Here is a 27,959-nt window from a genome sequence, read left to right as displayed (position 1 = left end):
TCTCTCACACACACATATACTTTTTTGTCTGCCATAATGAACCGTCCAGCCCCTGTGGAGATCTCTTATGAGAACATGCGTTTTTTGATTACCCACAATCCTACTAATGCAACTCTCAACAAGTTCACGGAGGTAAGAGATTGGCATAATTCACTTTGGTGATTTATTTTACAGGTTAAAAAACCTATCGTAGTGAATACCATTACAAACAGGTTTTGTACCACAAAGCTTTTTCCATCCATGAGGGATAGACTATAGCACAAGTCTTATTTGATCTGTTTACAACCTAATCATGGCTTTTAGGGCCCCTGGAGAGATTCCAGTATAATCCAGAATGGCCTTCTCTGGATCTGATTCTCATAACAGTTACTTGTACTTTTTTATGGTTACAAGTAGCAATTGCCCTTTCACTCCCAGGTGCCCTAGCCTGAAGCTCCCTCAAAATCTTGAACCATTCACCTGAAGCACCACCACTCAAAGATGACCCAAGAGCTCAGGGGTAGTGTTGGGATAGAGATACAAGAAAAGGTATTAATATTTGCAGAACATCTACCTGTTTGTACTGAAATTGGTATTATTTTCATTGGATAATTTGTTCCTAAGTTTCTGTTCTCATTAATGTCCAGGTTCTGAATACTAGGATTATGATTTTTCTCAGTATAGGATTTTATCTTGAGAATGATTGAATTGTTGCTGTATGATTTTTAAGTCCTACAGAATTCACTATAATGAGATTTTACCTGCATTTTGATTTTGTTTTTTAAATTGTTAAATCTTTAGATCTCTTGGGTCTGTACTCTAAAAATAGTCTATTAACAATTATAATGCTATTATTTATGTAAATGATTTAAGTTCTTTATAGGCTATCAGTATTATCATTTATTTATAATTGTAATTCTCTAAGCTAATTGATTTGGTGTGCATGGTATGCAGATTGATCAGAGGGCCTCCTGTGGTGGAGTCATGGCATTTCAGTGGCCTAAGACTTTTTAGGTATGGCTGGTACTTCATATTGTCTCCAGTCTGTGAATTCTAGGCCATTTACTTCAGAGATAGCAGAGAAACCTAATATTTTGAAGTTCCCTCATCTCTTGCAGCTGTGATAGGGGCAGAGTTGTTAGGTGAAAATTTATAGTAAGGAAAGTATAGAGGAGCAAAGAGCCAGAGTGTGATTGCACTTATCTTCTACTACATCTTATAGCTTTTTTTAAAGCTTTAGAAGAGTTTCAGAAGTGCTGTTATAAGGAAGAACTCTGGATTAGGAATCAGGTAACCTGATTTATAATTTCACCTCTACCTTACAAGATCAATAACTTTTTAAGATAGGATTGTCCTTTTTCATCTTCGTATCCTTAGTACACATGGTGGGCGCTTAAGAAATAAATGGTTGTTGCATTGAACTTAACTGATTTGAATGATCTTAGGCAATTAACTTCCTTCTAGGACTCAGTTCTTTCATTTTATAAAATGAGCAGCCTTGGAGCACCTAGGTGGCACAGTGGATAGAGTACCAGGTCTGGAGACAGGAGGTTTTGGTTTCAAATCTGGCCTCAGATACTTCCTAGCTGTGTGATCCTGGACAAGTTAATTAACTCCAGTTACCTAGCCCTTACCACTCTTTAGCCTTGGAAATGAGATTTTATATTGGTTCTAAGATGGAAGGTAAGGGTTTAAAATAAATAATAAAGTAGAAAGAGTTTAAATAAAAAAAAATAAGCAGGTTTGATTAGATAATTTTTAGCATTCCTTCTAGTTCTCTTAATTTTTGTAGTTCTAATCCTAGACTCAGATAGCAAATATACTTGTATTTGTTTTTCTTTAAAGGAACTAAAGAAGTATGGTGTGACAACTTTGGTCCGCGTTTGTGATGCCACGTATGATAAAGCTCCAGTTGAAAAAGAAGGAATCCAAGTTCTAGTGAGTGTGTAGTATTTATAATTTTTCTATTATCAAGTAAATATAATACCTATATAATAAGTAATATACAGGCCAAGTTTGTATCCAGCAAGGCCAAATTAGATTGCTAAAAAAAATTGCTGATTCAGTAAAGTGCCAAAAAACAATTTTTAGCAGTTTCCGTTGACTCCTGGTTTAGTAAATTGCTAGTTTTAATTCATTTGTACTTTAAAAAGTCTAGAATTGCAGAATATTTTTACCACATATATGTTATCTAAATATCCCTATTTATATCAAGAAAATGGAAATTTGCATTTTTATTTGAATATTAATAATATCATATTTCATTTATATTTCTAGGCCATTGGTTGAAATCTGAAAGTAATTTCCATTAAATATTCATAAATTACATATGGTAATCTTTTTTATAAGCATAGAAGTATTCTTTTTTTATTTTTTGATAAATTGTGAGGAATGGGGGAGGATAAGGATTAGAAGACAGCTTTACCTTATGAGAGTGGTCAGCATAGATTATGACACTGTTTTGGGTCTCTGAGCAGTTGTATCATGGTTAGATTTCTTAGGTAACTAAACCTGACACTAAAGCATTGTCTATCACAAAACTAAAAATCAACTTTACTTTCACTTAACCTAAATACTAGTAAAAGCAGTAATTTCATCTTTTCTTTATAGATTACTTAAAAGTATTTGTCAGGTATACATGTAGAAAGTGGCAAGGTAATGAGGAGGGAATTTTAACAATATGTTGTCATCCCTTAAGAAAATTTGTCACAGGGGCTTTTTAATCTTTGGTAGGATTTAAATTTAACAATGATAAAGTTAATCCCCTTATAAACTTTCATGTGTCTGATAATGTTAAATTTTGTTCAGTATTCCAGTGATTTCATCATCACTGTAGGTACTAAATATCTATGATCTCTTTATTCTGTAGTATATGGTCTTTTTAATATTTATTTAAACATTTTGAACCTTATTGACAAAAAAGGACATTTCCATATATATATATATCAGAATGCAAAAAAAGGATTATATGTGAAAGTGAAAATCTACTTCATACCACCTATTTTTAAAAAAGTGTTTTATAAATTCCATATTACTTTCAAGTCTATCCAGTTTGTGCTTCTTGTTCTCATCTTTGCATTTTTAAAAATATTTTTGCATGCCCCCCCCCCCCCCCCCCCCCCGCTTTCTTTTTTTCTTTTGGCTCTACTATTGTTCTCTTTCCTGCTCAAACATTTCCTCATCCCCTAGTTAAAAACCCAGAGGAAAATAATTATTCTTGTAATGAGTAAACATAGGCAAATAAAACAAATCTATACAGTGGCCACGTCCAGAATGCAAGTCCATTTTTGCACATTGTGTCTGTCACCCTTTTGTCAGGAAACTTGGGAAACATTGTTGGTCGTTGTATTGATCAAGGTTTTTAACTCTTTCAAAAATTATTTATCTTTATATTGGTATTTTTCTTTATGGAATTGTTCTTTTGGTTTTGTATACTTCACTGTGTCAGGTCACATTACTCAGGATTTTCTGAAATAGTCTCTGTGGGACATTTCTTGTGTTTCAGTAATATTCTATTACATTCACATAGCAGTTTATTTAGCTATTCTCCAGTTGTGGAGTATCCCCTCCCCTTTTCCTTTTCTCCTTTTAATTACTCCTTCAGGATCAGGAAGTTTGTTTTGCTTGGCACTATTCTCTCTTTGATATTATCCTTGCATAGCTTTCTACACTAATTACCCTTCTTTGAATTTTGATGTATTTCAACGTGTGTGTGTGTGTGTGTGTGTGTGTGTATGTGTGTGTGTACACATGTGTGTACAGCACTTTGTCTAGTTCAAACAAGAATGGGATTCAACTCATGTCCTCACCCCTTCCTCTCAAGAATATTTTTACACTCTTCTTAAACACCCTAATTATAAGAATTGGCAGATTCCACCAAATTACAAAGAAATAGTAAATTTTACTTCTCCTTTTCTACATTAGTTCTACATTACCATTCTTTCTCTTTAAAATCCTCAGAACAGAATCACTCTGCTTCTAGGATCCTTATCTCCCTTCTTTTTCTCCCTACTTTGAAAGCATTAAGGTTTTAAAGGGATGCTTATTTTTTCCCCTCTCTATTGCCTCTTTACTCTGGCTGTTCCCTTGAGCTTTCAGGGTATCCACCCTGGGGCTTAATGACCTCTGTTCACTCTTGTTGCCTCTAGATACAGCCTTTCAGGCTCCAACTGTCTTCATTGGTTGTTCTGGAAAGCTAAGCTTGGCGGTCTGCCCTGGTACTGTTGGCAGGCCCCTTTATCCTCGTGTCCATGGGCTTCTGGTTGATTTTTTGTGCAGTTCTTAGGGGAAAAAGTCACTGTAGTTTCTTACTGGATTTCTTTTCTTTAAAAAAAAAATTAAATGTATGTATTTGTTATATTAAAATTCCCAGGTAACACCTTCCCTCTCTCCTTTACCATAGTAGAAAAGGTGTCATCTGATAAAAATATATATGTGTATATATAAAACTATGTCTTGTTTATTTCTGTTTTCAGTCTTTCTCTAGAGATAGACATATACAAGTTATTTTTCAAACAGTATTTCTGTTGCTGTATATAATACACTTTTGGTTCTGCTTGTTTCACTCTTTGTAATTTCTGGTAGTTCTTTTTATGTTTTTTGAAAATTAAATTACTTGTAGATAGGTAGTACACAGGATAAGAATGCCATACCTGGAGTTGGGAGTATCTGAGTTCAAATGTGGCCCCAGACACGTTCTAGCTATGTAACCCTAAGGAAATCACTTAATCCCAATTGCCTAGCCTTTGTTGCCCTTCTATCTTAGAATTGATAAGGCAGCAGGGTAGTTCAGTGGTTTGAGAGCCAGGCCTAGAGACAGGAGGTCCTGGGTTCAGATCTGCCCTCAGATACTTCCTAGCTGCGTGATACTGGGCAAGTCACTTGACCCCCCATTGCCTAGCCCTTCCTGTTCTTCTGCCTTGGAACCAATACATAGTATTGATTCTAAGGCAAGAGTTAAAAAAAAAAAAACACCTGACACTAACTAAAGGTTTTAAATAAATAAATAAATAAAATTAACCTGCTCTTCATTTCTTGCCACACAGTAGTATTTCATCATGTTATTGGATTTCTTGATCCTTTTCAGTCTGGTACAAATTTTGGGGTTTTGCCATCTTAGTTATGTGGTATTTAGGTAGTCTGCCTCTGTTCAGAGAACAGTATGATTGTTCTGAGTCTTCATTACTGAATGAACTGATGGTTAGCCTGCTGGTGATGAGGCACCCCCTCTGTTCCTCTAAGCCAGGCTGGTTCTCTCATGGGACTCACAGAGTCTTACTGGGCCTACTCCTTTTTTTTAAAAACCCATACCTTCTGTCTTGGAATCAATACTGTGTGGCAGAAGAGTGATAAAGGCTAGACAGTGGAGGTTAAGGGACTTGCCCAGGGTCACACAGCTGGGAAGTGTATGAGGCCAGATTTGAATATAGGACCTCCTGTCCTTTAGACCTGGTTCTCAGTCCACTGAGCTACCCAGCTGTCCTGGGCCTTCTCTTAAAGTCTTTCCAGTTGAGTTGGGGTGGGGGAGGCACTTGTAAAGGCTTTGAGCTCTTTAGTTACCTCTATCCCATGATTATACATCAGAGGAGACTTCAGTGGAGAATCTAGTAAGTTAATGTTAGAGCTTGCTTGCTGGTCCTCCTACTGAATCTCAATCACCCTTTGCTCTCTCCATGTGCTTGAAGCACACTTTTCCACCTTCACCTCCTAGAACTAATAGTTCTCTTCAAAACCCAGCTCAATCTACCTCCTACAAGCAGCATCTGTACTCTCTCCCCCCTTCTACCCCCTTTTTTTAGTGCTTTCTCTTTTCATGTGATTCCTTTGTATAACTATCTGTACTTTGTGTCCACTTCTTTATGTCTTACATATAACAATTACTTAATATGTGTTTGTTGAGTTGAATTAAGTAGATTGCTTATATATTTAGAATTAGTATGTTACCATGCAAGACTTCATTTTGGAGAATAAACACAATTTTGTCATACTTTATTGTAATAACTCACATTTATATATAGGTTTATGATTTTTATGATGCTCTTTGATTACCATAAGACATAATGTGAAGATTGTAAATTAAGAATTATTAATATCCTTATTTTATAGATGAGGAAACTGAGCTCATTGGAGTAAAATGATTTATTCAGCATCTTTCAACTAGTACATTTCAGAGCCTGAATTTCATTTTAGCTCTTTATTGATTCCATGTTCTATATTTGTTTGGCTATACCATGCTCTTAACTTCTGAGAATAAGTTAGAATTAGCAAGATTCTGAAATCATCACTAGGATACATTTTACTTAATCCCAAATATACTTTTTTCCATCATTCAAAAAAAATTATGTAGCTCTAACAGCTTACCAGAACTGTATGATTTTGACTGTTCTACTTCTGTTTTTCTTGATCTTTCTTCAGTGGGCTACCACTACTCCATTTCAGGCTTTTGTAATTGGACCTCCAACCTCTGGGCTCTCATCTTTCACATGACTTCCAGAAGAATTTTCTAAGGCCACTTTTGACAATGCCAGTTAGCCCCCTGCTCAAAATGAGCCTTCAGTAACTCCTAAGTGCTTTTAGGGTAAAATACAAATTTCTTATGCAGGTATTTAAGGCCTTATAAGGTCTGTTTTTGTTTTTTTAAACCTTTCTTACCAACCTTATTTCATGTTATTCTACTTCCTGAACTTACCTTTTAGAACCCAAAATTCTTTCAGACTCCTCTGTGCCTGGAATGAACATCTGTCTTTGACAATCCTTCCTATGTCAAAGCTTACAATAAGTTTCAATTAATCAAGAAGTATATACTGTATTTCCCAAGTGCCTATTATATGCCAGAAACTTTTCCAGGCTCTGGTGATGATACAGAGATAAATACAAGACTCTCCTAGCCCTTGAGTTGCTTTTGCTCTGTAAGGGAAAAATACATGTACATATATCAGCAAATGTAAAAATATTCAAAGTAAATGCAAAGTGACAGTGGGAGGACTTTTTGTAGGCAGGGAGGCTCAGGAAAGTCCTTCTTTAGAAAGGACTTCAACTGAGTTTTAAAGGACACCAGGGATGCTATGAGATAGAGAGACAGTAGTCCAGGGATTAGAAATAACCTAGACAAAGGGATGGAGGTGGGAAATGGAATATTATCATTGAGGAAGAGCAAGTGTGGAATGTAGGTGAAAGGGAGTCATGTATAATAAATCTCTTAAGGTGGGCTGAAGTCAGATTGCAAAGAACTTAAACTTAACCGAGGAATTATTAGTTTGTCTTAGAGGGAAAGGTGAGCTTTTGGAGTCATAATGAGCAAGTTATGTCATGGGCCTGACTGCATTTGGAATGTCACTTTGGTAGCTTTGTGAAAGATGGTGGGACAGGCTTGAGGCAGGGAGGCTGATTCAGGAACTGTTCTATAACACAGGTGAAAGTAAACTAGCAGTTCGTAAGTGCCTCTGCTAAGTGCTGGGAGTACAAAGATAAGCCAAATGAACAAACAAAAGAAATCAGCCTGCTCTAAGGAGCAACAGCATAGACTAATGGGGGGGGGCACCATATGAAAGATTATGTGTCAAGATAAATATAAAATTGGGTTAGTGTAAGGTAAACAACCAACATTAAGGAGGCCTAGGAAAGGCCTTTTGTAAAAGATGGGACTTAAACTGAGGCTTGAAGAAAGCCAGGAGGATAGGAGGAAGAGATGAAGAGGGAGAAAGTTCTAGGTGTGGGGAAAACCTATGAAAATATTTAGAGTTGGGGATATGACATATTCTGTTATAGAAGCTGTGTCAAAGTAGGCAGAGATTGCAGAATATGATGAGAGGATTAAGTGCAAGAAAACTGGAAAAGTAGAAGAGGGTCAAGTTATGAAGAGTTGCAAAAGCCAAATAAAAATTTTTATATTTAATATTGGAGGTGATAGGGAGCTATATTTGTGGAATAAGGAGGGTAATAGAGTCAGATTGCACTTCTGGAAGATGTGACAACTGAGTAGAGGATGAACTAAAGTCAGGAGAGAATTGAGGTAGGGAGCCCAACTAGTTGGCTATTTTAACAGTCCAGGTATGAGGTTCTAGGACTTATACCAAGGTGATGGCAGTGCCAGAAGGTTTATGGAATAGGTGTGAAAAAGACAGAAACAAGACTTTTTTAAACATGTTGAATTTAAGATGTCTATAGGACATCCATTTTAAGACATCTAATAGGCAGTAGGCAATTTGAGAGTAGAGATCAGAAGAGAGGTTAGGACTGGACAAGTACATCTGAGAGTCATTTGCACAGAAATGCTAGTTGAAACTAATGATGAGAGTAAACTAGAATGCTGACAAAGGAAAGAACAATTTATTAAACACCTGTGTATCAGGCACTGTGCTAAGTACTTTCCAACTATTATCTCATTTGAGTCTTATAACAAGTGCTATTATTATCCCCATTTTACAGTTGAGAAAAATAAGGCTGATAGAAGTTAAGTGGTTTTCTCAGGGTCAGTATCCAAGGATGGATTTGTCTTCTTGACTCTAGGCCCAGCTGTCTAATCTTTTGCACCTTCTTGATACTTCTCCTAGAAGAGATAGATGTGAATAATGTGGAAAATTGACAAGATTCATTAAGATTGAATTTAGAGGGTAAAAGAGTACAGAGTTAAATTAGATTGTAAGCCACAGGGGCTAGAAGGATGATTGTGTTCTTGGCAGAAATAGGGAAGTTTGACAGGATAGGGTGGGTTTGGGGGAAAGATAATTTCTGTTTTGGATGTATGGAATGTATGTATAATGTATATTTTTTTAATTAAAAAATTTTTATCAAAGTTTTTTCCCAATTCTTTCCATTACATGAAGAAACTTTTTGACAATTGTTTTTGATATTTTAAAATTCATATTTTATCCCTCCCTTTCCTTCCCCCACAGATAGTGAATAGTCTGATATAGGTTATACCTATACTTTCATGTAATTCATAATTCCAGAATGTTCATGTCGTGATAGAAAGAAGACACATTTCACACATATAATAGAAATCTCATGAAGGAAATATTGTGGAAGATGGCATACTTTGGTTTGCACTCAAATTCCAATAGTTTCTTCTTTGTAAATAGCATTTTCATGATGAATCTCTTGTCCTTCATAATTGATCATTACATAATATTTCTTATACATTTGTTCTCTTGGTTCTGCTCACTTCACTTTGCTTCAGTTCATATAAATCCAGGTTTTTCTGCACTCATCCTGTTCATTGTTACTTATGGCACAATAGTATTACATTACAACCATGTACCACAATTTGTTCAGCTATTCCCCAAGTGATGGACAACCCCTCAGTTTCCATTTCTTTGCTGCTACAAAAAGAGCTGCTAAAAATATTTTGGTACAGGTAGGTCCTTTTTCTTATCTCTGATCTCTTTGGGATATAGACACAGTAGTGATATTGCTGGGTCAAAGGGTATGCATAGTTTTGTGGCCTTTTGAGCTTGGTTTCACATTGCTCTTCAGAATGGTTGTATCAGTTCACAGTTCTACCAACAGTGTATTAGTGTCCCAATTTTCTCACATTCCCTCCAACATTTCTCATTTTCCTTTTTGGATATGTTAGCCAGTCTGGTGGGTGTGGTGTCTCAGAGTTGTTTTAATTTGCATTTCCCTAGTCAGTAGTGATTTAGAGCATTTTTTCATGACTGGATAGTTTTAATTTCTTCCTCTGAGAACTGCCTGTTTATATCATACTTTGAACATTTTTCAATTGGGGAATGCTTTGTATTTTTATAAATTTGATTTAGTTATATATATGAGAAATGAGGCTTTTGTTAAAGTCACTTGCTATGAAATTTCCCCTCCAAATTTATTGTTTCTCTTCTAATCTTGATTGTAGTGGTTTTATTTGTACAAAAACTTTTAAAAGTTATGTAATCAGAATTATCCATTTAATTTTTTTGTGATGTTTTCTTTATAACTTGTTTGGTCATAAGTTCTTTTATTATCCACAACTATGACAGGCAAACTTTTCTATGTTCCCCTAATTTGTTTATAGTGTCACTCTTTATTTCTAGATCAGGTATCCTTTTTGACTTTATCCTAGTAAGTGGTGTGAGCTGTTGGTCTATGCCTAATCTCTGCTATGTTGCTTTCCAGTTTTCCCAATAGTTTTTGACAAATAATGAGTTTTTTCTCCCAAAGCTTAGATCTTTGGATTTATCAAACACTAAGCTGCTATGGACATTAATGGGTATGTGTTGAACCCCAAATCAATTCCATTGATCCACCATTCTTATTTCTTAGACAGTAACAGTGTTTTGATGATTACTGCTTTATAGTATAGTTGGATATCTATATATCCAATTATATATCTATATAGTTGGTATAGCCAGGCCTCCTTCCTCCATATTTTTTTCCATTAATTTCTTTAATATTCTTGGCTTTTTGTTCTAACAGTTGAATTTTGTTATATTTTCTAGTTCTGTGAAATATTTTTTGGGTAATTTGGTATGGCACAGAATAGGTAAATTGATTTAGGTAGGATTGTCATTTTCACTGTATTGGCTTGGCCTATCCATGAGCAATTAATGTTTTTCCAGTTTTGTAATTGTGTATATATGGTTGCTGGTTTGTTTTAGTAGGTATATTCCTAAGTATTTTATATTGTCTAGAGTTATTTTTAATGGAGATTCCTTTTCTGTTTCTTGTTTTGTTGGTGGTAAATAAAAATGCTAATGATTTATATGGGTTTACTGTGACTTTGCTGAGGTTATTAATTATTTCTAGCTATACTATCATATCATCTACAAAGAGTGATAACTTTGTATCTTCATTACCTATTCTAATTCATTCAATTTCTTTTTCTGTTCTTATTGCTATGGTGAGCATTTCTTATTGCTATAGTGAGCATTTCTTCTAGCACAATATTAAATAAGAGTAGTGGTAATGGGCATCCTTACTTTATACCTGATCTTATTGGGAATGGTTTTAGTTTGCCCCCATTATAGATTACAGATACGTTGCTGATGGTTTTAGATAGAAACCATTTATTACTTTGAGGGAGATTTGATTTATTCTCATGTTTTCTAATGTTTTTATAAGGAATGGGTGTTGTATTTTGTCAGATGGCTTTTTCTGCATCCCCTGAAATAATCATGTGGTTTCTGTTGATTTTGTTTATTGATATTGTCAGTTATGCTGATGGGTTTTTCTAATATTGAATCATCCCTGTATTACTGATATAAAACCCACCTCATCATGGTGTGTGATTCTTGTGATATGGCGTAATCTTCTTGCTATTATTAAAATTTTTTTGCATCAATGTTTATTAGAGCACTTGGTCTATAGTTTTCTTTCTCAGTTTTAGCTCTTCCATTTTAGGTATCAATACCATATTTGTGTCAGAAAAAATTTGAAAGGATTCCCCCCTCCCTTACCTTCCATCTTGGAATCAATACTGTTATAGGTTCCAAGGCAGAAGAGTGGTAAGGGCTAGACAATGGGGGTTGTGACTTGCCTAGGGTCATACAGCTGGGAAGTGTCTGAGGTCAAATTTGAATCTAGGACTTCCCGTCTCTAGTCTTGGCTCTCAATCTACTGAGCTACCCAGCTGCCCCCTTCCCCTATTTTTCTAAATAATTTATGTAGTATTGGAATTAGTTGTTATTTGAATGTTTGGTAGAATTCCCTAGTAAATCCATATCTGACCCTGAGGCCTTTTTCTTAGGGAATTCTTTTATATCTTGTTCAGTTTATTTTTATGTGATGGGGTTCAGTATTCTACAGTGATACCTTGACACACAAGTTTAATTTGTTTGCTCTTAACTCATTTTGCTTGTGTGTCAAATCGAATTTCCCATTTAAATGAATGGAAATGCAATTAATCTGTTTTGGTCCCAAAAAAACACACTAAGTTTTTGTTATATACACTTCTAAATATGAAAATGTACTTTATAAATAACTAATAAATATATTTATAGATAATAAAAATGTAAAGAAATAAACTTGCTTATGAAATGTTATTTACCTTCAAGGTGTCAGGCAAAGATGCTAGTGGAGAAGGTTTTCATTTCATGCGCTATCACTTAACATAACTTACTCTCTGACACACATAATGTTACATTTAAATGCAAAATTGACCTCAGACATTACTTAAGATATGTAACTTTATTGCTAAACTTAATTGATCATCATTTTCTTCATTGAATTTTGGCTGTTTTGCCACACTTTCCTCTATTTCACTTAGAGGCTGTTTCAACAAAAACCTTTCCATGAAAGTTTGTTTCTTCCTCCCTTTCAGAACATTTTGAAAATGTGTTAAACAAGTGTTATCACACAGCTCCAACAGGGAACCTGTTGCAACTTTTCCTGGGTATGTCTTTTCAATAAACTGTTTAATTTTTTTCCATATCCTCAACATTTCCTTAATCCTGCTTGTACTGATCACTTCATCCATCTTGGGTTCTTCCCACAGGCGGAAGCTCGTGATTCAAATATCTGCTTGTGACTTAAAGCAAAACATCCTGATTGTAACTGCTCGTATTTCAAATTGCTCATGACCTTGAGGTGCTTGTGTATTGATACCACTGTATTTCCTTTTTTGTTAATCTGGTAGTTTATATTTTAGTAAGTATCCATCTGTTTCACCTAGATTGTCAGATTAATTGGCATATATACATAGTTGAGCAAAATACCAGTAATTGCTTTAATTTTTTCATTGGTAGTGCTTTTACCTTTTTTCATTTTTGATCCTGGTAATTTGGTTTTCACTTTTCTTTTTATCAAATTAGCCAATGGCTTATTTTAGTTTTTCATAAAACCATGTTGTCTTATTTATTAGTGTGATGCTTTTCTTATATATGTTTTCAGGTTTTCCAATTTGGTGTTTAATCAGGGATTTAAATTTGATATTCTTCTAGTTTTTTTTTTAGTTGAATACCCAATTTATTGATCTGCTTTTTCTCTATTTTGTTGATCTAAACATTTAGAGATATAAATTTCCCCTTGTAGTGCTTTGGCTATATCCCTTACATTTTGATGTTGTTTTTTCATTGTCATTCTCTTCCAATGAAATTGTTGATTGCTTTTCTGATTTGTTCTTTGACCCAATTGTTCTTTAGGACATGATCATTGAGTTTCCAAATAGTTTTTAATATTTATTTCTGCCATCTTTTGTTTTTTGTAATTTTTATTGCATTATGGTCTGAAAAGTATGCATTTAGTATTTCTACTTTTTTTTATATTTGGGTGTAAGGTTTTTAATGCCCTATTATGTAGTTAGTTTTTGTGAAAGTGCCATGTACTGACAAGAAAAAGGTTATTCCTTTCTATTCCCATTTTACTTTTGTCCAGAGGTATATCTTACCCAGTTTTTCTAAAATTCTATTTATTTCCTTAATTTTTTTTTTAATTTTTAGTTGGATTTATCTACTTCCAAGAGAGGAAGGTTGAGGTCCCCCACAGTAATGTTTTACTGTCTATTTCCTCTTGTAACTCATTTAACTCTTCCTTTAGGAATCTGAATGCTATGCCATTTGGTGCATATATGTTTAATAGTGATACTATTTCATTATCTCTGGTGCCTTTTATCATGATGTAATTTCCTTATCTCTTTTGATTAGATCAGTTTTAATTTTTACTTTGTCTTGATCATGATTGCTACCCTGCTTTTTTTACTTTAACTGAGGCATAATAGATTCTGCTCCAGCCTCTTTTTACTCTGTCTCCCTGTTTTAAATGTTTTTTGTAGTCAGTATGATGACTAATTACGTTTCCCTCCATATTTCCCGTATTTCTTCTCTCAGCCTTTCTCTGTTCAGAGATGTTTTGTTTTTGACAACCACACTCCCCAATTCAGTCTTTTTGTCTATCTCTCCCCTTCTCCCCCCCCCCCCCCCCAATTCTCTCTACCCTCTTCCTTCTCAATAACATAAGATAGGTTTTTATAGCTGACAGAATGTGGGTATTATTCTCCCTTTGAGCTAGTAAGGTTATGTAATGATTATGCAAGTAATGGGAGTAAGGTTCAATTGTAACCTCCCTCCCCATCTTCTCCACTATATTTGTCACTTATGTCTCTTAATAAAAGATAGTTTACCCCTTCTATCTCTCTTTTCCCCATGTGTTCCTCTTTCTTATCCCTTTTTTTATGTTAGTCCATCTTATTTAGATTCCTTCTTTCTTTGTATACTCCTTTTCATTACTCTAATAGTGATAAAGTTCTTAAGTATCTTAAGTACTTTAGGTATTTTTGTATACTTTAGGTACCTTACCTTTTTTTCAAGTATCATAGATATCTTAATTATTTCAATTATCACCTTCCCAGGTACAAATTTATTCAATTCAGCCATATCAAAACCCTTAAGTTTTCATTTAGCTTTTTATGCTTCTCCTAAGTAATGAATTTGCTTATGAAATTTTCTTTTCAGCTCAGACTTTTTATACAGGAAAGTCTGAAATTCCTCTATTTCATTAGTTTATGCTGGTTCGTGTAATTCTAGTTTATAGTTCTTGATCCTCTTATGCCTTTTGCAATACCATGTTATGCCTTCTAGTTCTTTAATGTAGAAGCTTTAGGTCCTGGCCTGGGACTTCTGGAATTTGGTTGTAAAAGTCCTGGGATATTTTATTTTGGGGTATTCTTTCAAGAGGTGATCAGTGGATTTCCTCAATTTCTATTTTTCCCTATTTGAGGATATCAGGGCAGGTTTTCCTGGTGATTTTTAAAAATATGATGTCTAGGCTCTCTTTCTGATTATGGCTTTCAGGTATTCTGATGATTCTTAGATTTTTTGCCTCCTATTTCTCTTTTCCAGGTTGGTCATTTTTCCACTGAGGTATTCTAGATTTGTTCTTTTTTCCCCCTCATTTAAAGAAAATTTTGTCTTATTACTTTCTAATGTCTTGTGATTCATTAGCTTCTATTTGTTCAATTCTATTTTTTAGGTAGTTATTTTCTTCCTTGAGTTTTTGTGTTTATTTTTCTATTTAACCAATCTTCTTTTCTAAAATTAATTATTTAAGAATTTTTCCCCATTGTTACATGATTCATGTTTTTTCCCCTCCCTTTCCTAAGCTGACAAGCAATTCCACTGGTTATACATGTATCATTGTTCAAAACCCATTTCCATATTTGCAATAGAGTGATCATGATCATTTAAAGCCAGAATCTCCAATCATATCCCCATTAAACCATGTGATCGATCATATGCTTTTCTTCTATGGTTGTACTCCCACAGTTCTTTCTCTAGATGTGGATAACATTCTCACAAGTCCCTCAGGATTGTCCTGGATCATTGCAATCCTTAAAGAGTTGTTTTCTTCAAGATATTTTTGTGCCTCACTTTTCTTTGGCCTGTTCTAGTTTTTTGGGCAGTTGATTTTTTCAGTTCAATTTTTCTCAGCCACTGATTTTTCTGGCACTTCTCTTATTATTTGTTGTTGTTTTTAAACCTATACCTTCTATCTTAGAATCTATACTGTGTATTAGGTTCCAAGGCAGAAGTACAGTAAAGGCTAGGCAATAGGGGTTAAGTGCCCAGGGTCACAATTATTTGTTTGTTTTTTTTTTTTAACTTCTTTTCAAGTTCTTGTAGGAGTCCTTTGAGGACTGACTTTCATTCTTTCCTTTGAGACTTTGTTTCCTTTTTGGCTTTGTTCTCTTCTGAGTTATATTTTGATCTTCCCTGTTACTAAAGTAACATTTTAAGGTCAGGGTTGTGGGTTTTTGGTTTTTGTTTTGTTTTGTTTTGAGTCTTTTGCTTATTTTTCTAGTTGGTTTTATGTTATCTATCTGTTGAGGTTCTTTGTTCCTGGAATCCAGGTTGTCCTATTGGAGTCCAGGTTGCCCTACTCCAAGCTTGCAAAGTACTCTTCTCAGGTACTTGGGATAGGCCTGGATGCTCTTCTTCCTCAAGGTGTATCTGTTGGCCCTGCTGACTTGATCTGGGGAGGTTTGCACCCTTTGATAGCAATTCCCCTGTTGTTTTGGGGCTGGTGTGATCCCTACTCTGCTGCTTCCTTGCTCCTGCCAAGTGGCCTGAACCAGGTGGGTTCCTTGATCTGCTGCCTCAGGCATTCTTCTCTGTGGAATGGTTTGGACTGGGTATGTTCCCATTCTGCAGCTTTGTTGTCTCTGGTGGAATTACCATGTATAGCTAACTCCAAGTTCTTCTAGATCTTGCAGAGGCTATACTGCCTGGGCTGTTCTCTCTTCTTTTTCTAATGGTATATTCTTCCAGCTTTCCTGTGCTTTGAGGCTATTTATTTTCTAGGGATTGGGGGAGCGGAATGTACTTTACTCTGCCATGCAACTTCTCCTATGTGTCAATATCTAATAATAGGCAGTGGTAATATTGAGCCTGTGGTCCTACTTTTTTATATAGCCTTTCCTGCAGCTGTGAAAGTGATTTTCACATTTTCTTAGAAACCTTTGGATTGCCTCTTTACTCCTTTAACTCTTTGCCTTTTATTACATTAAATCTCTTTACGTGTATTGCCTGAGTAAAATGTGTGACTTTGAGTGTCCCTTAACATCCTGTCCTGGGCAGCCTTCTTTTTTCTTTTAATGTTCTCACACTTGATGATTTCAATACTTCCTTTGGGGTTCATTTATCATTTCTATGGAGATGATTTTCAGATCTATGTGTTTATGTTTCAACATGTCCCTCCTGAGTTCTAGTCCTACATTATGGATTGTCTGAGATATTTTAAACATCTTGGACTCCACTGCCTATAAAATAACTCATATTTCCCCACCCTTCTTCAAAGTTTATTATTTTTGCTGGGATTAAAAAGTTCTCTTAATCCCCATGGTTTAACAACCTCCTTTTCATCTTAGATCACTTTTACTCCACATTCTGAGATGGTCCTGAATTAAGTCATCATTCTGATGGCATTTGTGTTTGATGTTGGAAAGAAATGAGACAATCATAGGTCATTCTGTAGTAACTTAAAGGTTTATTTAGTTATACAGAAGGATATTCAAGAAGCTTATGCTATTATTATTATTTTTAAACGGATATCTTCTATCTTAGAATCATTGGTTCCAAGGCAGAAGAGATGTAAGGGCTAGGCAATGGGGGTTAAGTGACTTGTCCAGGGTCACACAACTGGGAAGTATCTGAAGTCAGATTTGAATTTAGGACCTCCTGTCTCTAGACCTGACTCTCAATTCACTGAGCCATCCAGCTGCCCCTTTTAAAAAATTAAATACAATTTTTTTAAAATTAAAATTTTTATTATTATCAAGAACCCAAGTTGATGGGCTTAGTGGAAGTTCTTTGCCTACATTGCCCAGTGTGACTTTCTGGCCAAAGAGCAGAACATACTTAAAATGCTTCATATTTCTTGTATGTAAGCACCCAGGAGGTAATGTCAGTAGCCTTAAATATCTTTTAAAGGTTTTTACCTTTTAAAGAAAACTTCTTGTAACTTGTATGGAGGCAGAGGAGCTAGGGTATTGCTTCTACCACACCCAGGTAGGGGAAGGGAATAAGCATTTATATAGCATCTACTATTTACCAGGTACTGTACTAAGCACAGTTTATACACATTATCTTATTTGATCCTTACAACAACCCTGCCTCTTGTAGCAGACAAGAGACATAGCCTAGTCTCTAACCTTGTCCCTTATATTTGTCCCCTTTTCCCTACTCACAGTTACCATACTCTAATTCAAACCTTCATCTTCTCTTGCTTAGATCATTGAAATAGTCTCCTAATTGGTCTCCCTGCCTTTTAAGCTTCTCCCTCTTCCATCCATCTTCCACATAGCCACCAGAGTGATTGTCCTAAATTGCAAATCCAACCATGTCACTCTTGCTTTTAATGAACGCCAGTAGCTCCATATTAACTCTAGGATGAAATAGAAACCACTCTGACATTTAAAGTTCTTCACAGCTTGGTCCCGGCCTCTCTTTCCAGTCTTACTTGATTACTCCTCTTCATGTACTTCTTCAGGCCACCTTGTACTGGCCTTTTTGGTTTTTCTCCACGCTACTCTCCCCTCCCCTCCCCATCTCTCCCCTCACCTCCCTCCAATCATAATATCTAGATAGGTAAAAATTTATACTCCTGTGGCACCCCCTCTGACCAACATATATGTATTCTGAGGGTTGGAAAACTACTGCCTTGAGGGCCCAGCAGCAAGCACAGAATGACTTTTACATTTTTAAATGCAATAAAATTTTATTCAAAATGTAATTTATTTAAAAATATAAAAACTATTCTTACCTGGGTAGGCCCCTGAATTGAATGTCAATCTCCAATTTGATATGTGACCAAATTAGTTGCACTGCTTTAGACTAATTTTGACTCTAAAACTAAGATCTGCAAATTTATTCTCTGTTGTATCATCTATATCTGTCAGATAGGAAATTAGCTCATTTTTAATAGGAATTAGGGTGAGAAGATGGAGCTCTTTTGAATTAATAGTTCCACTAAACTTTTTTTAAAAGATAATTTTAAAAACTTAAAAAATTTTTCCATAGTTACATGATTAATTGTCTCTCCCTCTCCTCTTCCCTCCCCCAACCTGGAGCTAACAAGCAATTTCTAGTAAACATTTTCTTTTCTTTTTTTAAAAACCCTTACCTTTCATCTTGGAATCAATTCTGTGTATTGGTTCCAAGGCAGTAGAGTGGTAAAGACTAGGCAATGAGGGTTAAGTGACTTGCCCAGGGTCACACTGCTGAGAAGTGTCTGAGGCCAGGTTTGAACCTAGGACGTCCTGTCTCTAGGCCTGGCTCTCAATCCACTGAGCCACTCAGCTGCCTCCTTCCATCATTTTTTGTTCCTTAGTTTGAGAAGAATGACCAGGACATGGTCTTACCCTTAAAGCAGGGATCCCTTGCAGACCTGAAATAGACTACCTGACTATTAAATATGTTGAACTATGGGTTGGAGAATTAAAAGCAGGAGTTTCTTTAGGAGGGGAGGGTGCCAGGTTGGGAGTTCTCTTTGCCATCCTCCAAGAGGGTCACACAGCTAGGTAGTGTCTGAGGCCAGATTTGAACCCAGGATCTCTCTGGGCTTGGCTCCCAATCCACTGAGCAACCTAGCTGTCCCCTTCTAGCAAATATTTTTAAAAAATGAAAGTTGAAGACCAATTAGGACATTATTTCAATAATATAAGGAATAGAAGATGAAGGTTTGAATTAGAGTATGGTAACTGTGAGTAGGGAAAAGGGGACAACTATAAGGGACAGGGTTAGAGACTATTTTGAAGAGGACATCAATTTACTCTTAGGTTGATGCTGGCCAGACCTTTGAATGTATTCTTTATTAGGGTGAGGGAAAACCACTCATCTGTGTTGGTAACCTTAAATGCTTAACTTAAGCTGAAAACCCAAGGACATTTTGAGTTAAGTTTAGAATTTCTCTCCTTTTGGAACCTAGTTGTTTCAAGCTGATTTGGAAAGTAGTTCGTGGTTTTATTGATTAGTAAAATGCTAAGCATCTTCAAGGAATACTGTCTTAGAGGCAGTTATGTAAAATCGGGTAAGATTATAATCCATTAAAGCATTCTTGAAATTTATGTTAAACTGGGAGTAGATGGTGATAATTTCAGATTTGATCATTTAAGGTTTAGATGTTAAATTGTTATTTTAATGGTGAGAAAATGCTTTGTTTTTGATGGAAACTGCTTCAGAAGAGTCCATATTTCATGTTACTATTTAAATATATTTTGGGGACTAGTGCAGAAAGTAAACAAAGATGTGGGGGGCATGGCCACATGGCTGCACACAATTAAAATTCTAAAGAGTAGATTATGTTATAATTATACAGGCAATCTTCAGAGATCCTTAATTATTGGGAGAAGCTGGTAGCTTGAATGGTAATATGCCATCCTGGTTAGTAATGGACTTACAAAGGGGGTGATGAGATTGAGTATAGTTTGGGTGATGACACTTTTTGGTTTGCCTCTGCCTTATTGTGTTAAGTGTCTTTGGAAGGTCCTTAGGAATATTTTCTTTTTGAATTCCAGGTGTCCAGCATCTCAGTGTCCATTTTCTTCTTTAAAGAATAGTAATAATAACTGACATGTCAATTTGATCAATCATCCAACAAGTGCTCATTAAGTACCTACTTAAATTCTAGGTAATGTGATAGGTGATGGTGATACAAAGACAAAAATGAAAGCATTCTAGCCTTCAAGGAGTTTAAAGTTGGGGCAGCTAAGTGGTTCAGTGGATAGAGTGCCAGCCAGGTCTGGAGTCAGAAGTCCTAGATTCAGATTTGGCTTCAGATACTTCCTAGCTGTGTGACCCTGGGCAAGTTACTTGACTCCCATTGCCTAGTCCTTACCACTCTTCTTCCTTGGAACCAATACTTAGTATTGATTCAGAAAATATGGGTTAAAATTTTTTTACAGTCTATAAACAGTAATTTCTTAGGTTTGAGGTGCTGGCAGGCAGGAAAGGCCCTCATAGAAAGTAGAACTTGAGCTAATCTTTAATGAAATGCAGAATTTTGAGAGGTAGAGGAAGAGGACATTCTTGGAGTGGGAGACAACTTGGGTGTGTGATTGTTAGATAGGAGAGTTAGCAAGTGGGCCATTTTGTTTAGAGTATTGAGTTTATAAAGAGGAATAATTCGTAATAAGCCAGGAAAGATAGAATGGAACCAATTTGTGAAGGACTTTAAAATGCCAAACAGAAGAGGCATTGGAGTTTTTTGAACTGAGGAGTGACATTAGTCTGATTTATGCTCTTGGAATATTAATTTGGCAGCTGTGTGGGAAATGGAGAATGAAAACTTGAGTTTGGGATACCAATGAGATTATTGGAGTGGTAGTAGTAGTAGTAGTAGTAGTAGTAGTAGTAGTAGTAGTAGTAGTAATAGTAATAATAGTAGTAGTAGTAATAGTAATAATAGTAGTAGTAGTAGTAATAGTAATAATAGCATGTAAGATAATTACTTGCATTTTACTAAAGTGTTCACTGAGGCTGAGAGAGCTTGAAGTGACTTGACTTAGGCCACAGCTAGGCAGTTTCTGAGGCAGGTTTTGAATTCAGGTCTTCCTGACTTAGAGTAGCTAGGTGGTTCAGTATATAGAGTGCCAGGCCCACGCGGAGTCAGGAAGACTCCTTCCTGAGTTCAAATCTGGATTCAAACACTATGTGACCCTGGATCAAGTCACTTCACCCTATTTGCCCCAGTTTCCTCATCTGTAAAATGAGCTGGAGAAGGAAATGGTGAACTACTCTAGTATCTCTGCCAAGAAAAGCCCCAAAGGAGTAGAGTTAGTTGGACACTACTGAAAAAAATAATTGAACAACTATATGCCACTCACTATGTTTGATGTTAGAGATACCAGGACAAAAGTGAAGTAGTCCTTCCCCTCAGGGAGTGTATGTTCTTTAAAAACATCTTTTTTAAAAAATATCTTCTGTTTTTATCTAATCACCTACACTTCCCATGAGGTCCTCCCCTCCCAATCCAGGAAGGTTTTTATGAGGGTCCAGTGTGAGTAGAGACCTGGAAGCAGATGAGAGAAAAGTAGTGGAGGTAAAAACAAAGTTTAATTAAATATCTATTGTTGATTATATATGTGAGGCGAATGAGAATAAAGAATTTTCCTCTGTCTGTTTGACTTAATTTTCTTCTATAAAATGGGATAATTCATACCTGTATTTCTAAGCCTTAGGATGGTATTTTGGGGATCAAATGAAATGTCTATAAATTAGTCTATATCCTTTCAAGGGCTTCACACATACCAACCAACTGTTGTTATTACAGATGGAGGAGAGTCTGCTTGGTGTGGCAATTCTTTATCTTTTTTCCTCTTAAAGTTGCCATGCTTCACTTTCTCAGGACTTCTCTTTCTACTAGATACAGAGGAGACTTTGACTCTCATTTATCCTGTATATGTTTGCAGGAGCTAAAAACCAGGAGGGAATCAAAGCAAGATCCAAAAGGAAATGGATCCTTTGAGGATTGTACTCTTTGCATAGGATCCTACCATGTGGCAACCCTTTGGTTATGAAGCATACATAGTTCAGGCAGGGCTTGTCAGATATTGGACACTTTTCCTCTTCTGAGTTAAGACAAAGATGATAGTATGTTTCAGTTATAGTCACTAAACCCACTGGAAATATCAGTATCGTATGAAGGAGACCTGTTTTCAAGCAGAAAGCTGCCATAACTTTAGAGCAGCTGACTGAGGAAAATTTTTTGAGATGTTTACAGACATGTAGTTCCATTTGCACAATAGACTTCTACATGTGTGCCATTTTAAAATTACTGGCATATTTTCTCCTTTTAAACTTTTTCTGGATTTAATTGTAATGCTAATGTCTAATTAAATTACTTCTGAACTCTTATTATGGTTGGTAAAATACTATGCTTAGATTTTTTTTTGTAAAGACTATATTATAACCTTGGTGAAGTAACTTGTACCAGATAAAATTAGATGAATAGAGATTGATTACTATGCTACATTGAGGTTAATTTATTTGGGTAGATTTAGATGCCTATTGTGATTTAGATGAGAACATTTTCCAGCAGTGATCAGGAATAGGTATGAAAAAAAGAATTTCTAACATCACTTGCTAGCCTTTTCCTCTTCATAGTGTGTGAACATTAAGTCTTATGAGAGAAACAATTTAATGTATGGGACTTTTTTTTTTTATTACTTTCGAGGACTGGCCATTTGATGATGGAGCTCCACCTCCTAATCAGATAGTAGATGACTGGCTAAACCTATTAAAAAGCAAATTTCGAGAAGAGCCTGGTTGCTGTGTTGCTGTGCATTGTGTTGCCGGGCTGGGAAGGTAAGTACTTAGCCTTTTGTTGAAGAATTCATCAGCATGTCTAAATAAGTTGACTAAAGGTTTCAGTTTTTCAAAAATTGGCATTTATTACACTAAATAATAGCTAGGTGGCAGAGTGGATAGAGTGCTGGACCTAAAAGACCTGAGTTCAAATTTGACCGCAGACACTTGTGACCCTGGGCAAGTCACTTAACTCTGTTTGTTTCAGTTTCCTCATCTGCCGAATAAACTGGAAAAGGAAATGGTAAACCACTCTATCTGTGGCAAGAAAATCCCAGATGGATTCAAAAAGAATCAGACACAGCTGAAAATGACTGAACAACAATAATACTAAGTAATATTAAATTTCCCTAAAAAAAGGAAAATGATGATGTATCTTCTTAGATTCAACTTTCTTTGTTGTGGGTTTTGCCTACTATGGTTGATTTAAGTACTAAGAGTTGGTATGTTACATATTTTGTTTGTGATATCAACTCATTGTATTTAAATTATCTCTGAATTTAAAAACATTGCAGATTTCCAACTTCATCCTTCCCTTGATTTTTTGAAATAATCAAATATTTTACTCATTCTAGCTGTTTTAGATTTAGAAATTTGCACCACATCCTTAAAGATGATTATTTTTGGCTTTAAATGGAGAAATTATAAGCAGTAAGGATTGTTTTATTTTAACTTTCCTAATAAGATTAATGAAGATGAGTGACTGTTATGATTTAAAAGCCCCTCTCTTTTCACTGCATCCCAAAATGGCATTGCACCTTTTTGGTCAGCAGATTAAACTGCCTATTTATGATAAGAATTTGGACTCAGACCATTAGTTGAAACTATTTTTGTCCCAAGATAGTGGTGACTCAGGCTCAGTTCTTCTCAGACGCTGAACTTGTTTGTCTCTCTGCAGCTTAGTATGGTTTTGTCTTGTGCTCCGTGAAGCTGAAGGGAGCTTTCTCGACAAGTTCTGGGCATTTTTGTGTCTGGTCTGTGCTCTCATAATCTAGATAGCAATTGGGAGCCTGTGTTGGATTTAAAATAGCAACCTTGAGAGCTAGTCTCAATTTAACATTCCCTCCCTGAGCTCACAGAACAGGATTATAGCAATTTTGGGGCCTCCAATGAGAGGAAGTATTAACACCATCCTGGAAATGAGAATTTAGAAAGTACTCTTGCAAGATTAGATAATGAATTTAGTTTTTTTCCTGTGATAATGGTCAGGGCCAGATGTTTACATTTTAGATGGTGGACCCAGAGAATTTTGAGATACAAATAATATTTCAGACACAAAGATCCTTTGACATAGCCTTAAATTTAGTGCTTTGCTAAGAATAGTTTACTATTATAGAAGTTATAATGCTAGAGAGATATTGTTAGAGTACTTTGTGTACTAGGAAAAAAGTGCTTCTGCTTTAGTAAGTATGACAGTCCTGTGTTTAAAAATCCTTTAATCCAAAAGATTTGTGAGTATTTACAGATGGGCTTCTTTTTGCAGGGCACCTGTGCTGGTTGCACTTGCTTTGATTGAATGTGGAATGAAGTATGAAGATGCAGTTCAGTTTATACGACAGTAAGTATGGAATTTGGTGTTTGGCAAGCTTGTGGTGCAAAGCATTACAGGAGGCTTGTGGTCTCGCTTTCTGAACACATTGATGGGCTAAAGAGAGGTGTTGAAGAGAGAAGGATTTCATTTATAGTACATATTAACTTTCTGTCTTTGGCCTAAAAATCTATGACTGAAAAAGAAAGACATAAATAAAATCTGGTTTTTAGAGGCAACACCATTCTAAGGACTTAAATTGATTTGGCAAATTGAGATGCTCATGATTTCATATGATTTGAATGAAGAGATGCAACTAGATAAGCAGTAAGGGTCATTCATATGCCTACAGAACTAATTCTAGAAGCTAATTCTAACTCAGTGCCATTATGAATAAAGAAGAACCTGTGTATGAAAAATTGTTTAATTTCTCTCTGGTACTATTACAAGTCAATGCTCAATTAATTATTCATGTCCAAAGTTAGGGTGGTAATAATCTGTAGAAGATGTTAGATAGAACCTAAGTCTTACTTCACAGTTCAGTATGTTGTACTGTACTATAATTGTGTCCAGAAATGTTGGTAGCCATCACTGGGCCCATTAAAAAATGGTAGCTACCATTTCAAAAAAGCTACCCCCTCAGAAGAACAAAATGATCTCTATATAACTAAACCAAGGAGTCTGAAATGTTCCTTAGTGTCTGTCAGATGGGCATCTTCTCAGAAGACATTTCTTATGCCTGTCTTGAAGCATAGCCCTTCCTTTCCCATCCTTCAATGGATATTGTTTTGGGGAAAAAAAACCAATACACCCCCCCCCCCCCCCCCCCCCCCCCCCCCCCCGTTTATGAGCTAATGAAAAGTAACAGGTTACTCTCTTGGGGAAAAGTTATTCTCTTAAATGTCTTAAAATGTCATTCTGATCTTGGGGGAAACCATTTGATGGACTTGTGGCACTGCCCACAGAAAACTGAAGGGAATTTTTCTATCCCTTCTATTGGAGGGACCATAATGCTTCATTGTAGGTTTTTTCTTTTTGATATGATGTCACATGAAAAAGGAGATAGGTTTTAGTTTTCTTGAATTTTAGAAAAGCCTTGGGTTGAAAATAGCAATAGCAGCCTGTGTAGCTTAATGAGTAAGGAAGACTTTTGTACTTATTTAGTTGCAATTCTTCTATTTTCAGAAAAAGAAGGGGAGCATTCAATTCCAAACAGCTGCTTTACCTTGAGAAGTACCGACCTAAGATGCGATTACGCTTCAGAGATACCAATGGGCATTGCTGTGTTCAGTAGAGAAAAAGCTGAATTTGGATGCTTCTTTTTTGTGGGGACTCTTGGTACCTGGAAATGTGAATCTGGAATCTATGTCATCAAAGTAGTGATGGGAGTCAATGCTCCTTAACCTCTGTCCTAATGATTAAAAAAAACCAACAACAAAAAGAAAAGTGAATAATAAAAAGTTTAAAAAGGGGGGAGGGGGGAGACAATGAATTCAGTGAAGGATTATTTTCTCCCAATATTGCAGTTTGAATTTCTGCCAGGAGTGAATCATTTCTAAACCTCCTGTATTTTTAAACTTTTTTTTCAAAATGGGGTCTCTAAGGAAAACCAGCAGAACATTGGCCTGTGCAGAAAACATCTTTTGGGAGGAGCACACCTGACAGTTAGGCCTGGCCCATTCCACCTCCCTGTGGCATTTCCTCTCTGGTTATCTTCCCCTTGCCCCTCTTTTGAGTGTATGTCTGTGTGTGTGAGTGCATGTGTGTATGTGGACAGAGACTAGGAAGAACCCTGATTGCTGTGGGTGTGTACAGTCTGACAGCCTTAAGCCCTACTGGGCACTTTTAGAAATAACAGTGGCATTTGTGTTCTTTGGCCCAGGGGATTGGTTCTTAGTCTTGAGTAATAAAAGAGATGCTCTTTGTAGACTTTCTTTTTCTGAAAATTCAACCTACCATTAGGCAGAGCAGCCAAGGAACCCTTTTTAGGGGGGAGGAGTCATTTGAAGGTTGGTTTTTTGTTTTCGTAATTGAGATGGAGTAGTATTAAGAGGAGTATTATCTTCTGTTATGTGTGCTTTCATACTTGTCCAAAGAACTTAGCCCAGAGGTGAACTGTTTCTTCTATTGCCTAAGTAAGAATATGGAGCAAAAGCTAAGTGGATTGTGGGAAGATGAACTTTTTACTAGGTGGGAGGAAAGGCCTCCCTCTTCCAGGTTAGATTGGTCTTGCCCAAGAGGCCCTTTCAGGTAGGGTGTTAGCATACTTTTTTTCTACCCATTACAGACATACCAGCTGTAGCCATTATTCAGACTTGATATTGGACAATGTCGAGCCCACCAATGGTTTGAAATGCCTGTTTCAGGACTAGATTGTTTACTGTGTGTGAGTTTTCATGGATAGTCAGAGTAGACAGTTCACAATTGTGGACTTGAGAATAAATAAATGCCTGGTGTGGGTATTCCCAAACTGGCCCTTTTGTACAGTTTCAGTTTGACCACTGATTGCCTTGTTCTTTTCTTACTCTATTCTTTTTTGAGATTAAAATCACTGGTTCAAAAACAACAATACCTATTGAGTATTTAGTCCACAGGCTAGGGTAGAGAAGAGACCTTGAATGAATTGGAGCCTAGGGAATATGGAATGGGTTACTTGTGGATCAGTGTAGCATTATTTTGTGCAGAGTCCTTGCTGGGTTCTATGTGCTAATGTAGACTTTCTGCTCCTTCCCAGGCAATAGACCTAGCCAGGCTGGTTTGACAGAACAGTTGGAGAGCCCTGACTGGGACTTTTTCACCTCAACATTGCATATATAACATCATTCCACTTCTGAGGCTTGAGATACAAGCTTAAGGTCATCTTGTCCTGTTGTATCTTGCTGTGCAGAGCCAAAACTTTTAATTTGTGTAGAGCAGCTGGGTCAGTGGGAATGGACTGGCCGGTACTTTGCCTCACACTGATACCTCAGATGCCGGCTATGTGAACTGCCTCTTTTCCCATTCCCAGAGTTCTGTTTTGATTGTTAGCTAAATGCAAAACTGCAGATTATTCTCTTTACCTTTTCCTCCTTCCCCCTGAAAACACAAAATAATGCATTTTAAAATTGTTCTTAGGGTTTTAAAATTAAAAAAAAATAATGGTACTATCCAAAATTTATTATTTCAGAACATGCCAATAGATTCCTTTAACATAGGCCTAAGATCAAAACAGCGCCCATCAGTACTCAAAAAAGACTTTTTGCTCAGAGATTATTTTATCAATACCATAATAAACCTCTTGCCTTGGAGAAGCTTGGATTTTCATTGTTGCTAAGAGCTAGGGCAGTATAGTGACCAGCAATATCAGTGCCTACCTGAGTTAGGAGAACATTCCTGGTTTTGTCTAATGAGAAGGGTGTCTAAGGCTATAGTCAATATTAGTCCTCTTTTTTTGTTTTGAACTGCAGACTAATGTTAACTATTCTCAGAACTGGATTTTTTTTTGTGTGTGTGTGTGTGAAATTAAAAAAAGTTTTTCTTTTGAATTTAATGAAGTATTGCTAGCTGAAGCCAGTTTGACATGGTAAGAGAGATGTCCGACTGATTGAGAGGTGTGCAGCCTGATTCCAAACAAACTCTGAACCCTTTTAAAGAACAATAAAACATATTTTACATGCTTCTTGCCTGGTTTTGCATTTTGTTTTATTGGGTTTGCTGCGATTCTGCAAAGTTTGTTATTTTACAGG

At 36.1% G+C, this 27,959-nt stretch overlaps 1 protein-coding gene across 1 annotated transcript; it reads left to right on the top strand.

Annotated features, from left to right (window-relative positions):
- Positions 1-27,892, top strand: PTP4A2 (protein tyrosine phosphatase 4A2). The gene is made up of 5 exons (XM_001365757.4): positions 1-132; positions 1,825-1,917; positions 22,576-22,706; positions 24,190-24,264; positions 25,420-27,892. Exons 1-5 carry the CDS (start codon positions 37-39, stop codon positions 25,526-25,528), a joined length of 504 nt encoding a protein of 167 aa, XP_001365794.1. The 5' UTR covers positions 1-36; the 3' UTR covers positions 25,529-27,892.
- Positions 27,893-27,959: the final 67 nt, after the last annotated feature.

Source organism: Monodelphis domestica, chromosome 4 (assembly GCF_027887165.1).
Source record: "Monodelphis domestica isolate mMonDom1 chromosome 4, mMonDom1.pri, whole genome shotgun sequence".
Classification (NCBI taxonomy): domain Eukaryota; kingdom Metazoa; phylum Chordata; class Mammalia; order Didelphimorphia; family Didelphidae; genus Monodelphis; species Monodelphis domestica.
Note: the sequence above shows the minus strand (reverse complement) of the source record. Positions and strands in the feature narration are given on the sequence as shown.

Bases quoted from the DNA above. Each gene is read 5' to 3' on its own strand.
- PTP4A2 (XM_001365757.4), top strand. From the start codon at position 37: ATGAACCGTCCAGCCCCTGTGGAGATCTCTTATGAGAACATGCGTTTT. The intron at 133-1,824 runs GTAAGAGATTGG...TTTTCTTTAAAG, and splicing joins CTCTCAACAAGTTCACGGAG to GAACTAAAGAAGTATGGTGT. The intron at 22,707-24,189 runs GTAAGTACTTAG...TTCTTTTTGCAG, and splicing joins TGTGTTGCCGGGCTGGGAAG to GGCACCTGTGCTGGTTGCAC.